This window comes from Heterodontus francisci, chromosome 4 (genome assembly GCF_036365525.1).
Source record: "Heterodontus francisci isolate sHetFra1 chromosome 4, sHetFra1.hap1, whole genome shotgun sequence".
Taxonomy (NCBI): Eukaryota; Metazoa; Chordata; class Chondrichthyes; order Heterodontiformes; family Heterodontidae; genus Heterodontus; species Heterodontus francisci.
In genome coordinates, this window is record NC_090374.1 from 41,864,655 (window position 1) to 41,878,651 (window position 13,997).

At 40.9% G+C, this 13,997-nt stretch overlaps 2 protein-coding genes across 2 annotated transcripts in view; both read right to left on the reverse strand.

Moving 5' to 3' along the window:
* Positions 1-436: 436 nt before the first annotated feature.
* Positions 437-13,997, reverse strand: part of sorbs2b (sorbin and SH3 domain containing 2b) — a 284,278-nt gene continuing 270,717 nt past the window's right edge. Inside the window, exons 28-30 of the mRNA XM_068029420.1 lie at positions 12,309-12,355; positions 7,952-8,058; positions 437-2,515 (exon numbers count right to left, since the gene is read on the reverse strand). Coding sequence (XP_067885521.1) covers positions 2,454-2,515; positions 7,952-8,058; positions 12,309-12,355 — 216 coding nt within the window. The 3' untranslated portion in view covers positions 437-2,453. The remainder of the gene's footprint in view (positions 2,516-7,951; positions 8,059-12,308; positions 12,356-13,997) is intronic.
* Positions 2,522-6,924, reverse strand: LOC137368985 (uncharacterized). Its single transcript, XM_068029421.1, has 2 exons — positions 5,312-6,924; positions 2,522-5,040 (listed from the first exon to the last, which is right to left on the reverse strand). Exon 2 carries the CDS (start codon positions 4,916-4,918, stop codon positions 3,965-3,967), a length of 954 nt encoding a protein of 317 aa, XP_067885522.1. The 5' UTR covers positions 4,919-5,040; positions 5,312-6,924; the 3' UTR covers positions 2,522-3,964.

Below are 13,997 nucleotides of genomic sequence, written 5' to 3' on the forward strand. Positions count from 1 at the left end.
CTGGTCTCCTGACTAATACTTATCCCTTAATGAAAATTGCTAAAAACAGATTATCTAGTAACTTACCTCATTGCTGTTTTTGGGAGCTTGCTGTGCCCAATTTGGTTGCTGCATTTCCCTACGTTACAACAATGACTGGTTAGGTCATTGGCTGAACTGAGATTGTGAATGCAAGTTCTTTCTTTTAGTCAAATCCATACCAGTGGCATTCGAGCAATGACATTACCAAGATCTTAAGCAGCGCTATAGTGTCTTGTAGAAAATTAAACACTTCATGTTATTTTATGCCTCCTGAAACATATTTAGTTCTCCCGTGGGAGCATGCAAATCCACTGACCAAGTGCAGCTTTGTGTCTTGAAATCTTAACATACTGTGCAAAAAGCTCTTTTTCTACATAACATTATCCTGTTTAAGGTAACTTTAAACCAAACAAAATTCAATTCAGGCAAAATTTATTAGGGATTGGAATTCACAAAAAACACAAAAAGATAAGTTGTTTTCTCCATAAGAATCGTACTTCAAAATGAATCATCTGATGTTCATTTATGAAAGAAATCTTTTAAAATCAGTTACAGAGAATATAAAGAGTTTTCATTTTACAGGCAACAAATATGGTCATTTTCATCATAAAACAGTAAAGGTGTTGATTTCACAGCAGCGCTGCATGCAGATGATGACCAGGTTCAAAATTTGAAGCTTCAGAATTACACAGCTTTTAGGCCTGGAATTTTGGTGTAATAAAGATATACTGTAAAAGAGTATTGGTGAATTTATCCAGACCTTTTTTTTCATTTCCTCTAATAACTATAAAGATATATGTACAGTTAGTTTTTTGCTGGTAACACTATATTTGTTGAAATACAATTTGCAAAATTCTGCAAAAAAATACTATCATACACACTCGCACCATCTAAATGTGCTTGCAACCAGCATGGGAGAGGCTGTTAGTAAAAAGGGGGTGGGGTAAATGATAGACACTTATAAAAGTTTCTGAAAAGTAGTGTTTCTTTTAAACTCAACTAAAACATCTGTACAAAATAAAGCAGACACATATATATATATACAAAATGCTGTGGACTACATACACTGTGGTAAACCCAAGCATTTATGAAAGAACTGAAAAGACATTCACACACACTTGTTTAGAACTAAGGTGCTGCAGCGCTAACAATTCCTTCCCCCTCCCATGTGTGTTCATACCCAACCATGGCAGTTATAGTTTATAGTTTTATTAAAGGGAACACATTGCTCAAATTCTTTTAATAAAAAAGCCTTTCATTTTGGACAAATGTTGAGTAGCTTAGAATATGTGCCCTAAATGTTTTGTCCAGAAATTATATATATTAGAAGGATGCTACTCAATTATTCAACCATATAAACAAATTGTAAATGGGAAATTCTTTCAGGAACTTTAAAAGTATGATAAAGTATGGCAAAGGCATTTCCATGTTAATAAACGATTTATGTTGAACACAATTGTAAATAACACTACTGATTTCAAATAAGTGGATTTAAAGATGTGCACCATCTCTCTTTTTAAAAACTTTTTGAGCATATTTGGAGCATACAGTGACAAAACACCTTGCCTCACACCTCTAGTCGCGAGCCTGAATCCACTTTCAAACCACAGTCATATAACATTTACACATCTCTATTCTTCAGTGACTGCTGAGTCCAAGGAGCCACCTGAAGTGTCAAATATGACAATTCAGGCTTGGGAGCCTGGATACAGATTGCCTCAAAGAAAGGTCACATGGCCTGATCAGCTCAATAGTCTAATTCAAAATCTTATTTGTACCATATATTCAAAACCACCATTTAAAAAAAGGGTGGAAGTGAGAAACACACATCATAGATTTCCAAACAACCTGTACAAAATGTTAACACTATTGTTTCCATATCTCATATCATTCAGCAGCAAAACAAACCATGTGAATTAATTGGAGGAAAAATAGGAGTAAAATACATGACCTCACTTCTAGTTTAGAAAGTGACAAAGTTTCATAGCTGTACGAGTTGCTTGTCTAATACTTACGGAACATATTATTCTACTCTGTGACAAAATCATCAATAATAAATGTTAGTGACAGACCATCGTGAGCTCCTGTACCAGGAAGAATAAATAGGCATTCACTATGTTTGCATACCATTGGGAAAAAGGTTGATCAAATAAGTGCACCATAATAATTAAAACCAATTGTTCTTGAGACAACCTGAAGGAAATGTAGAATGGCCTCCAGACAGCATGACCAGTTTGTTTTAAAATGTCCTTATTACTTGGCAGAAGATGGTGCCAAATGATGCAATGCTTCTGAAGTTAGCTGTGGTCAATCACACAACTGTCACAAAAGGTTGTCTTTGAGCGTCTACAGACTGAAAATTCTTTTAATGAGAGTTGCAGAGGTTATTGTGCTAAACTCAAAGTAATGTGGATACAAATATGTATAAAATTTTATAGTCGCTTCACATAGTTTCCTGGAAAGGTACCAAAGAACTTGGATCGCCGAGAAGTCCCTGTGATTAAAAAGAAAAAGCAAACTTCATTATCTTCCAGCCTCTTAGTCTTTATTGCTTCATCTCCGTAGTGTGCCATCTTTTTAATTATCAAACATTTTGATTAAAAAGGCTCATGTCCTGATTATATTTTCCTGAGGATACCAGTGTGTTCATTTAATTACATTTTGAACTAAAATCCGATAAAACCTGAATGTATGGAGGGGGTGATAAACCACCTGTCAGTATGATGCTTGTCTTGACTTCGAAGACTGATTACTTACTAGCAATGTTCTTTTTGTTTTATGGCACAAGTTTAACCGCACAATAAACTGTTAATACTTTTGGAACATAAATACCTGTAAAGCGAATTTGGGTGGCAGAGAAGGAGTATGATCCAACTAACTTTAACCAGTTATTACTGACTTTCTACAAATCTGTCCTCAAACTAGGTCTTACATTTAACAGTAAGCAGTGCTCAACAATGATCATAATCATGAAAACTGTTCACCCTTCTGTATTGATGTATAAGAAAGCAACTAGCATCAATAAAGAGTAAAGAAAATTATTGACTAGTGCTTTAAGTAGTAAGATTTCACTTTGCATCACATTACAGGAGCATTATTATTCGAAAGACGTATTTACTGAATGGATACCCGTGCAATATTTACCTGTGAAGGACATGCATTTTGCATTTGGAAGATCATTTTAAACATGAATAACAGAATGAACCCTAAAGGTAAAAGTGTGCTAATTCAGACTCATTGGGATAAAGTGGGGGGCAGAAGCTCTGGGTCCCCTCCCGCAACCGCCCCCGCCCCTCCACCCCAGATAGACTTACTTTGTGCTGCTAACTGGCAGCAGGCACTGGGTCGCACAATTCTAATGGTTGGGCAGCCACTTCCTGCTGACTTTACCAGTCCTAGTGGTTAGGAAGTCAAGAAGCAACGTGCTAATTAGGCCTGGTCATTGGAATGGGTGGAGCCTCCCTGCTGTCACTCCCAGATGACATGCAGCTTTATGTTGCTGCATTTCACCCAGGAGTCCAAATCAACCCAAATACTTCAAGGCAGTTAGAGATCCAGTCAGGAGGATGGACAGCCACCTTGCTGAATGCTTCACTCTATGTACAGAACTTATGTACGTACATATGTACAGGAGGAAAGACAATGGAGACATAAGTAAGAATAAACATTTTTACTGTGACAACTAGACTATAATAGGTAAATAGAATATTGTAACTGTAGAAAAGGAAGACACATAATTGGAGCTATCCCCATTTGTTTGAAGTAGTTTGTTCAATAAAATAGATGATGTGTGCACAACAGTTAAATATATCTCAGTGCAAAGTCAACTTTTATGCTCTATCTCTGTGCAAAACCTTAACATAATTAAAAGTACTATTCAGAAACAGTACCACCACCATATCACTGTGCAGAATACGTGTATTTGAGGAAAATGCTAACATATTCATTTATATGTTTCAGAATTAGGAGAATTAGCTGCCGGGTTTTCAGAAGAAGCATTGGTGAAACTTTCCTCTGTAAGGTAGCATGTTGGAGGCAGTGTCTCTTCAGCCATCTTTGAAGTGGATTCACATCCGAGGTAGTGTGGGAAATGGCCTTCAGATATTGCTATAGTACGCTGAAGGGCTACATTATGCAACAAGGTGGAAGTGGGTTGTTGGTTATGTACAAGTGTGGTGAGCACTTTGATTAGAGAGCTCATTTGTTCAGCCAATTGCACCCAGCCCAGCTGGATAACATTGTGAAGGTGAACCATGTCTGTGTGCATCTGCTTGTTGCCAGATTGCACACTGGAATGGACATTATCCATTGTCTTCCTGAGCAGGTGCATACCCTCATCCACAAGCATTCCAAATGTTGTGGATAGTGCGAGGAGACTGGCGTCTGTCTCTTGTTGTGGACAGGTCTTCTCATTTGTCTTAGTAGCCTGCACATCAGTAGAAACATTGTCCATAATCTGTTCCAGGAACTCAGCTGATGGGGCGAGGAAGTTGGCAATTTCCACTTGCAGCTCACAAGCCTTCTTGTCTGCTGGTTTGTCGATAACCTGCTCTGGCAGACAAGAATCCTTCTTTACAGAACTCTGTGTTCGCGAGGGACACACATTAAAATCTTCATATTCTAAGGAAGGTGAATTATGATTCTGTAATTCTGAGGGAACTGGAGAAAGACTCTTGACTGAATTAAGATTCTGGGATGCTGAGGGAGATGCAGAAGACTGGGATGTTAAGGCAGACACATGGCTGGTTTCTTCCTCTTCTGGCTGACTTGCCGTCTCATCTTTCAGTTCGCCACGTCCCAAACATTTTGGGTACGCCCAGGACATTCCTTCGGAAGATACGGTTACAGGTGATTGGTTTGCATGCTGTTTGACAAGAGACTGTGCACTCCCTTCCATATGTAGATTTATTACCCTAGCTGCAGAGGATGACAGCTCTTTGCCAGTGGATTTCTGGGCACTTAGTGTCTCTTCCACGCCCTTTCCATTGAGTGGATTTAAGATGGAAGTTGGCTGACTACCTGGGGAGACAAAATAGGGACAAGATACAAAACCTTAGCTATTTGAACATGTGCAGTGGGACTGCAAACAGGCAGGTACAGATGCCATTTGGAACAAACTTATAAAAGCAGGTGAAGTGCAATAATGGACCACTGTACACAGGAACACTTACATGCATATGGGGGATGTTAAAACATTTGTGGCATTCTGCATATGTTAAACTTACGTTTGTCCATTATTTTTACTTTACTGGGAGATTGCATGGAAGGAGAGACTATAAGGTAAACTTACCGGATATATGGGACTCCGAAGTAGATGATGTTTTGATTTCAGGTACAACTGAAGTTTTTGTTTGCAGTCTGCTCCTCCTGTCAACTTGGGCTTGTCCTTGGAGGTATATTCCAATGTCCCATTCTTTTGAATGGCGATTTCAATTGCTTCCCCCACCCCACCCCCCAAGAAGTCATTTCAGGTTGTTAATTCTTTTCCAAGAGTTTTGTGGAGTAGAGCAAAGCTTGGACATTATGCCTTTTTGTGCTGTTATTGTCCATATGATGGTTCTTCCTTCTGGAGTTGGTAGCAATGTGGTTGTTCCTAGGAAAGCGTTGTCTTGATGTTTGGCAAAATGATTGAGAATAAAAAAAAGCCTCAAACTTGGACAAATGTGGCTGCTGTCATCTCCTTCTGAATTCCATTTTGCACATCAATCAGTAGTGTTTAATTTTGCAATAATTTGCATATATTATGAAACCTAAAGGGGCTCATCGGGACAGTGGATCTGAATGATGGGAACTGGTTCTGGTTGGGTGCCTTAACTTACTCCCATGCCAAATTCAGGATAGAAATAGCCCAACTTATGCTCAAGATAATGGCTTTAAATGCCCACAGGTCAGTTTATCACCCCCGTCAAGAGTCAGTTATAGTTTATATTCAGTTTACTATTTCCTGGCTGGTACAGTGTGTTAAGATTGCACTTTCTCCTCTGCATTAGAAACCAAATCTGATAGTTTCATCTCTCTAAAAGGAGAGTTGAGACTCACTAGCAAACTTTTTTTTTTGGCAGGTTCAATCCAAATCCCAGGGCTCACAAGTCTATAGGATAAAGTGATCAAGAACTTGTTATCAACTGTTACAAACTTGTTACAGAATAAAATAGTATATATGAAACCAACAATCTCCTTGAACGAGATGACGATCTTGGCTTACTCTTTGGACATGTGGTCTGTGACAAAACCTTAAGGGCAGCGTTAAAATGAGTAAACATCCCACCATTGGCCAAAAGGAATTCATCCATAATATTCTGTGAAATTAGTGTATTCCATAAATTAAAACAGGCCCAAGCTGTACTGTCACTCGACATCCCCTTCACCAAACACTGGTGGTAAAGGGCACTGGACTGACCAGACATGGGCAGAGGAAACACAAGGACAGAATATCAGTTGTATTCTTTATACACTGCCTAATGGTCCTTTTCCTTTTTAACCAAGTAGATATAGGTCATAAAAATGCTGACTGTAGATCTGCCTCCACTTAAAGACTCTGCTCCCTGCACCTCTGCAAAAATGATTGCAGCCTGGAGTCCTGTCCTCCACATAGCAAGGATTAAAAGCCATGTTTATGGACATTTAACATTTCTATATGTATATAACAATGGAAACATACTCACCCCATGGATGAGGGGGAGGGTGGTGGTATTAGCAATCAAGGAACCTGAGGTTTCCCATTGGCAGCCCTAGAAACACGTCTGCAGAAGCATTAACAGCTCACTTGATGGACATTAAAGATCCACCCACTGTTGACAGTTCTGATCGTGCACATTTTGTATTTCAGCCCACCCGGAAGAAAATTTCCTTTTGGACAAAATTGGATTGAACATTTAAAAAAAAAAAATGGTTAAATCTGTTCTTGCTGCCCACATACACACTATTACTCAACAGTTTAAAGAAAAAGTGGAATTAAAAGGAATTTTAAAAATATTTGAAAGCATTAGCAGTTGAAAAGAATGCAATACATTTCTGTAAGTAAACTTTCTATACTTACAGCAGAATAGGGATGAGCTGTGAATGAAAGCTCAAAGTTAAAATCTGTGTAGGTTGCACCCATGCAGGTTTATGTGGAACGATCCGAATGGTTCACATTCAGGTGTATTGTTTATTAAAATAGCAGGGTGCCTGTGCAAGGTATCCTTTTCTGTCCATTCATAATGCTATATTAAAGTTCACTGGAATATTTTACAGGCTTTTGCCGTTAGTAATTGGAAGAGAGTAATTGCCAGGCAGATGCTCATTTTGACTTTCTTATACGTGTCCTAATCTCAATTGACAACCCTTTTGGAAAGGTAATGTATTTGGAATTTCACTATAAAAAGTAAAACAGTGCCTCTATAGGGTCATTTCACACTCCCCGCTGAAAAGGAACATGGCTCAGAGTAGTGTTGTTACAGTGTGGTAGCCCCATCTCTGACCTCTGCTCCCATTGAGTATGGGCTACTGCTAGGAGTGCAGGATTGATGAATTTACTGTATATTCTTTAAGTGAGTTTGCCAACAGTTTCTCTCCTAATCTTAATTCTGCTAACATTTGTCCGATGTTGATAACTCTGCATTTGCCCGATTAATCTGATCTAGTGTTTCTGGGCTTCTTTTTCAGCTGGCCTCATGAGTCACCTTGTCTCCTTTGAGTAAATAAGCTGTCCTGGCACATTGACCCAAGGTAGTTATTTCTGTCAGGATTCACTCATATTCTGACAGTCATACAGGAAATTAATCTTCTTAGTAGCTTTTTAAGGAAATTCTTCATGCACATTCCTCACCCTAATTAATGCATGTTTTTTTCCTCCATGGGTTTCAGATTCAGAAATTAATATTAATTTGTTAGCTCATCCCTACTCTGATTATATATATTGCGGAGAGATACTTTAAAAGACACATACCAACAAACCAGCCATCATCACACTTCTCCATTACATCAACAATATCTCCTTCCTTGAGCTCTAGCTCATCTTCATTTCTAGGGTTGTAGCTGTACATAGCTTGGTATCTGTGAGAACATGCAATAAAGTTTAAATTTAGCTAGCTCATACCTCTCACGTTGTCTAAAATTTAAAGTATACATTTATGGAAATCAACATGCAGTACTGATTAAACTATATTGTATTTTTAATCTTGAAAGATCTGGGTACAGATAGAAAAGGCCATCAAAAAGACAAATAGGATTCTAGCTTTTACATGTTGGGACATACAATAGAAAAACAATTAAATGATATTGAATTTGTACAAGATATTGGTTAAGCCACAATTGCAGTACTGTGTCCAGACTAACATTATCAGGATGTCACAAAATGCTTCAAAAACAAGGAATTACTTTTTGAAATGTAGTTACTGTTGTAATGTAGGCACCCCATTCTGGAAAGGATAATGCAGACCTCTCTGTCCATGACCATCTTTACCACAACTCCATGTTTGAGCCTCTCGAATCTAGTTTCCAACCCTGCCTTATCACTGAAAACAAAGTCATGCATGACTTTGCGTCTGTGACCATGGTGCAATCCTTCTCAATTTGTCTGTAGCCTTTAATGCGGTTGACCACGCCAACCTCATCCAAAGCCTCTCATAGAATCATATACAGCACAGAAGGAGGCCATTCAGCCCATTGAGTCTATGCCGGCTCTCCGCAGAGCAATCCAGCCAGTCCCATTCTCCTGCTTTATCGCCGGGGCCCCACAAGTTCATTTCCTTCAAGAGCCCATCCAATTTCCTTTTGAAATTATTCATCGTCTCTGCCTCACCACCCTCGTAGGCAGAGAGTTCCAGGTCATCACCATTCACTGCATAAAAAAGTTCTTTCTCACATCCCCCCTGCATCTCTTGCCCAATACCTTAAGTCTGTGTCCTCTAGTCTTTGTACCATCAGCTAATGGGAACAGCTTTTCTTTGTCTACCCTATCTAAAATTGTCATAATCTTGTAAACTCTATCAAATCTCCCTGCAACCTTCTTTGCGCAAAGGAGAACAAACCGACCTTTTCTGACCTAACCTTGTAGCTAAAATCCCTCATTCCTGGAACCATTCTGGTAAATCTCCTCTGCACACTCTTAAGGACCCTCATATCCTTCCTAAAGTGTGATGACCAGATCTGGATGTAATGCTCCAGTTGGGGTCTAACCAGAGCTTCATAAAGGTTCAGCAAAACCTCCCTGCTTTTGTACTTTATGCTTCTATTTATGAATCTCAAGATCCCATATACTTTGCTAACTACTCTCTCATTAGATCCTGCCACCTTCAAAGATCTATGAACATGCATCCCCAGGTTCCTCTGTCTCTGCACACGCTTTGGGCTGGAATCTTTGCTGGAGGCTGGGCTCCTGGCGCCGGGCCGAAAAGGCAGGGGAAACCCCGCCTCTGTCTTTTCTTCGCCCCAGTGGAGCGATCCTCCGGTCCATTTTTGACAAAGTTTCAGGAAGTGGGATCCCTGTCCCTTTAAAGATTTTAAAGGGTCGGGGATCCCGCCTCCAAAAGCTGCCGGCCAATCAGAGGGCTGGCAGTTCAGCAGTATCGACAGCACCACAGACAGCGGTGGCCACTGCTGGTACTGCAGAGGCATCAGACTCAGGACCAGCACTGGAATCCTGGAGAAGAGGTAAGTGAGGCAGGGTTGCTGTGGCCAGGCTGGAAGGCCCCAGCAAGGGGGAGGGGAGGGGAGGGGAGATCTTGCGGTCTAGGAGGAGGGGGTTCCTGGGAGGTGAATTGGTTCCGGTGGGGGTCCTCCGTGGGCCACAAATTGCCCACAAAGGTGGGACCCCCCCCACCCCACCCAAGCTTGCAGGGAGGGTGCCTCATTTTACAAGGCGTCCTCCCTGTGCAGCGGAGGCTGCCCCCGCCACTGGTAAGATCCCAGCGACGGCGGGAAGGGGCCCTTAATAGGCCACTTAAGGGCCTCAATTTGCCTCTGGGCAGGAGGCCAACAACGGCCTATCGAGCCCCTTGGGAAGATCGCTGGGTGATGAGGAGGCGATGGGCTCTTCTTCCCGCTGCCTCCCCCGCCACCCACTATGGTTCCCCCTGCCCCCGCCCCCCCCCCACTTTGGGGGGGGGCCATAAAATCCTGGCCTTTCGAACTGTGGCATCTCCCCATCCGTTCTGCCAAAATGCAACATCTCACATTGCTCTGTATTACCTTCCATCTGCCACTTGTTTGCCCATTTTGCTAGCCTGGCTATGTCCTGTTGCAGTCGATTTGTATCATCCTCACTGTGTGCTACTCCTCCAATTTTGAAATGTTACCCTCTATTCCAATATCCAAGTAATTTATATATATATATGTCAAAAAATCACTGGTCTTAGCACTGACCCCTGGAGAACACCACTGTCTACCAGCCACCTGTCTCAATAATAACATTTGCCATGACTCGCTGTTTTCTGTCCTTCAGCCAATTTTTTATCCAGTTGGACATTAATCTTCCCATTCAATGAGCCTCAATTTTGTGAGCCAGCCCCTTATGTGGTACTTTGTCAAAGGCTTTCTTAAAATCTAAATAGACAACATACATTGCAGATCCTTCATCAACCTGCTCTGTTACTTCATCAAAAAAATTAGATTAGTCAAGCACAATCTGTCTTTTACAAATCTATGCTGGCTAAGCTTAATTATCTCAAACCTCTCCAACTGCCTTTTGACTTTTTCCCCTGATTATTGTTTCTAAAACCTTACCCACCATTGATGTTAAACCAACTGGCCTGTAGTTACTAGGAATATCCTTACAAACGTTCTTGAATAAAGGTGTCATATTTGCCACTCTCCAATCAGCTGGCACATCCCCCGTATCTAGGGAAGATTGGAAGATATTGGCAAGCCCTTCTGCTATCTCCACTCCCACTTCCTTTAGCAACCTTGGATGCTGAGTGACATTACCACTCTTGTCATAGCCAGAATATCTCCTGCAATGACATCTCTTCCCACTTCTGCAACCTTATTTCTACAGTCTCTCAAAGAACTATCCTTGACCCCTCCCACTATTTCTCATGCTGTGACATCACTTGAAGACACAAGGTTAGTTTCCATATTTATGCTGAAGATGCCCAGCTCTACCTCCCCACCACCTCTCTCAATCCCTCTTCTGCCTCCCTGAATCACACTGCTTGTCCAACATCCAGTCTTAAGTGAGCTGAAATTTCCTCCAGTTAACCACTGGGAAGATTAATGCCATTGTCTTTGTCCCTACCATCCATCCCCCTCTTTGGCCACCATCTCAGACTAAACCATCCTGCTCGCAACTTCAGTGTCTTATTTTATCTGGAGCACTACTTCCAACTCTATATCCTCTCCGTCACTAAGACTCCCTACTTTCACCTCCATATTATCTCCCGTATCTACCCCTGCATCAACCCACCTTGCTACTGAAACCCTCATCCATGCCTGTCACATCCAGACTCCACAATTGTAATGCTCTCCTGGCTGACCTCCCTAATTCTACCCTCCATCAACTTGAACTCATCCAAAACTCTGCTCCCGGTACCCTGGCTCGTTCCAAATCCTATTGGCTCACCACTCCCGTATTTGCTGCCCTACATTGACTCCTGGTCTACTGATGCCTCAAGGTTAAAATTATTACCTTCATGCTCAAATCCCTCCAAGGCTTAACCTCTCCCTATCTCGTGTAACCTCCTCCAGCCTTACAACCCTCCAAGAACTCTGCATTCCTCCAACTCTGGCCTCTTCTGCATCCGTCACTTCCTTTGCCCCACCACTTCCAGCTGTGCTTTCAGCCATTTCAGCCTGAAGCTCTGGAATTCTGTCCCCTAACCTCTTTACCTCTCTCCTTTTAAGATGCTGCTTAAAACTGCCCAACAATGTTCCTTTGAAGTGCTTTGGGACATGTTATTATATTAAAGTCGCTTTATGAATGCAAGTTCATATCTGACGTACTGCAAAATAATTTGAGAGTTAATTTAATTCACAAAGGCTCAGATTTGAAAAACCATTGGCAACTGTCTCCAAAGGATCCTTCGTATTGGAAATTTGCATGAGAAATACTACATAATGGTCTGACTGGTCTCCTTCTGTGCTGAATGATTCTTGAAGATCAACGGGACACAGCAACTACCATTGTGTTACTACATTAAGCCAAACTTTCTACAGGACTTGCGCAGCAACGTCTCACTCTCCTTGATTGCTGAATAGTGTAAATTAAGGACTTCGGTGGCAGGTTTTCAGGATAGTAAGTTAAAATTGGCTCTTTAATTTTATTTTAAAAATAATGCTTTATTCAGAAAAAATAAAACCGTACTTACGGCTCTCCAATCTGTGAACGTTCATGAACAAGGGTAGGCTGTTGGGGCTGTGGGAGAAACACACATTTGCTTTGTTACTGTTGTTATTAGACAGAAAATAAACAAACAGTGTTCAATGGAATTATGAAACCCACTCAAATCTGGAAACAAAAACAACACTTCTAATTAAACTGAAGCATGACTAAAAAGGAAGCTGTAGAGAGGACAATCCAAAAAGAACGAAGCAAAGAGCCTTCAGTACACGCAATGACATGCGTTACACATGCCCAGCTCCACAATGATCGCAACACTGCAAGTCAAATCAAATCTCAGGCCAGGTCATTCTATACACACACTGCAATGGAGTCATATGCTTTTACTTTTCATGCATGCTATATGCTCCCAATAGACAGGACAAACTAAAAGGCATGATATTGCTGTGCAAAATGATTAAAATCCTTAAAAAATTAAACACTTTTCAAACAGTCATGAACAATGTATCTCATTTATCCCACAATGCTGGTCATTTGAACACCCTTTTCATTAATAAGCCACCAATAACTTTTAAATCAAATGAATAAACCCCCTAAATGGTACATAATTGAACATTTTGTAAAATATAACATGGATGATGGGAATTAAAGCTTGACGTGGAATGGGAACCACTACTAAAGTATTTTTTTTATTCTCATTAACCATTTATTGCTGATCAGAGTGTGAACAGCAAAGGTTTCTAACTGGGCAAACAGAGGCCTGAGCCAGAATCTCAAAATGCTGTATCACATTAAATTAATCATAATCCAGCAGTGCTGAGGAAAATCTTGCTGAACCTGTGGTTATCTCACAAATGCAAACTGCAAACAGCAGCATCCAATAGGCAGCAACATGTTTTCTGCTATCAGGTGTTACAAAAGGTTCTATTTTTGTACTAAAGTCTTTGACTTCTGTGTGTTTTAACAACTGAAAAAAGGCTTTTCAGTAGACTTGGACACCTGCAAATAGTTGGAATTTTTGGATTTTGACTTTTTATACAATAATAGGACAGCAAGCAGTTTCAAAGAAAACAGCCAGGAGTTGACCTCCTCAAAACAACACTTTCAATGACATTGGAGACAGTGTCTGATCACGTGATTGGCTCAGGAAAGCTTTTTGCTTTCACTTAGGTCTTTTAAAAACCAGTGAGTTGGACAAAGAGGAGACATTTTGAAACTTAGACCTGACCTGCCTGCAGACCCAGAAAAAGACCTCTCTCTATAAAGGAGACTTGCATCTCTTGAAGGGAGGTCCTGTGTTTGAAGGGTGGTAGATTTCTGTTGCCTCCAGTCTCTGAAGAATTCCTGCATCCAGTGAGATTCCTCCTGTGTTTTGGGAAATCCTGGATCCTGTTGTGGGTCCTGAGCAGACCCGGTTGCTGCACCCCTGCTGAAAGACCTGTGTGATGCCTGCTGTAGTTGAATTGCCTTGAACGCCTACCCATCAAAGACTGTTCATCAACCTCATCTGGAGCGACTGCGAGTTGCATCCGACTATTTGACTCTGGGGCACCCTCACTGTACCAAAAACATCCTACCAGAATGTGACAAACTGATTTATTTTTATTATTCCTTCTATTCCTAGGAAACAGCTGTAAATCAAAATCCTGTTTCCCCCGTTAACCATTTTTTTTGAATGTATGTGTATGTGAATGAGGGTTAAGGAACTATGGAGCTT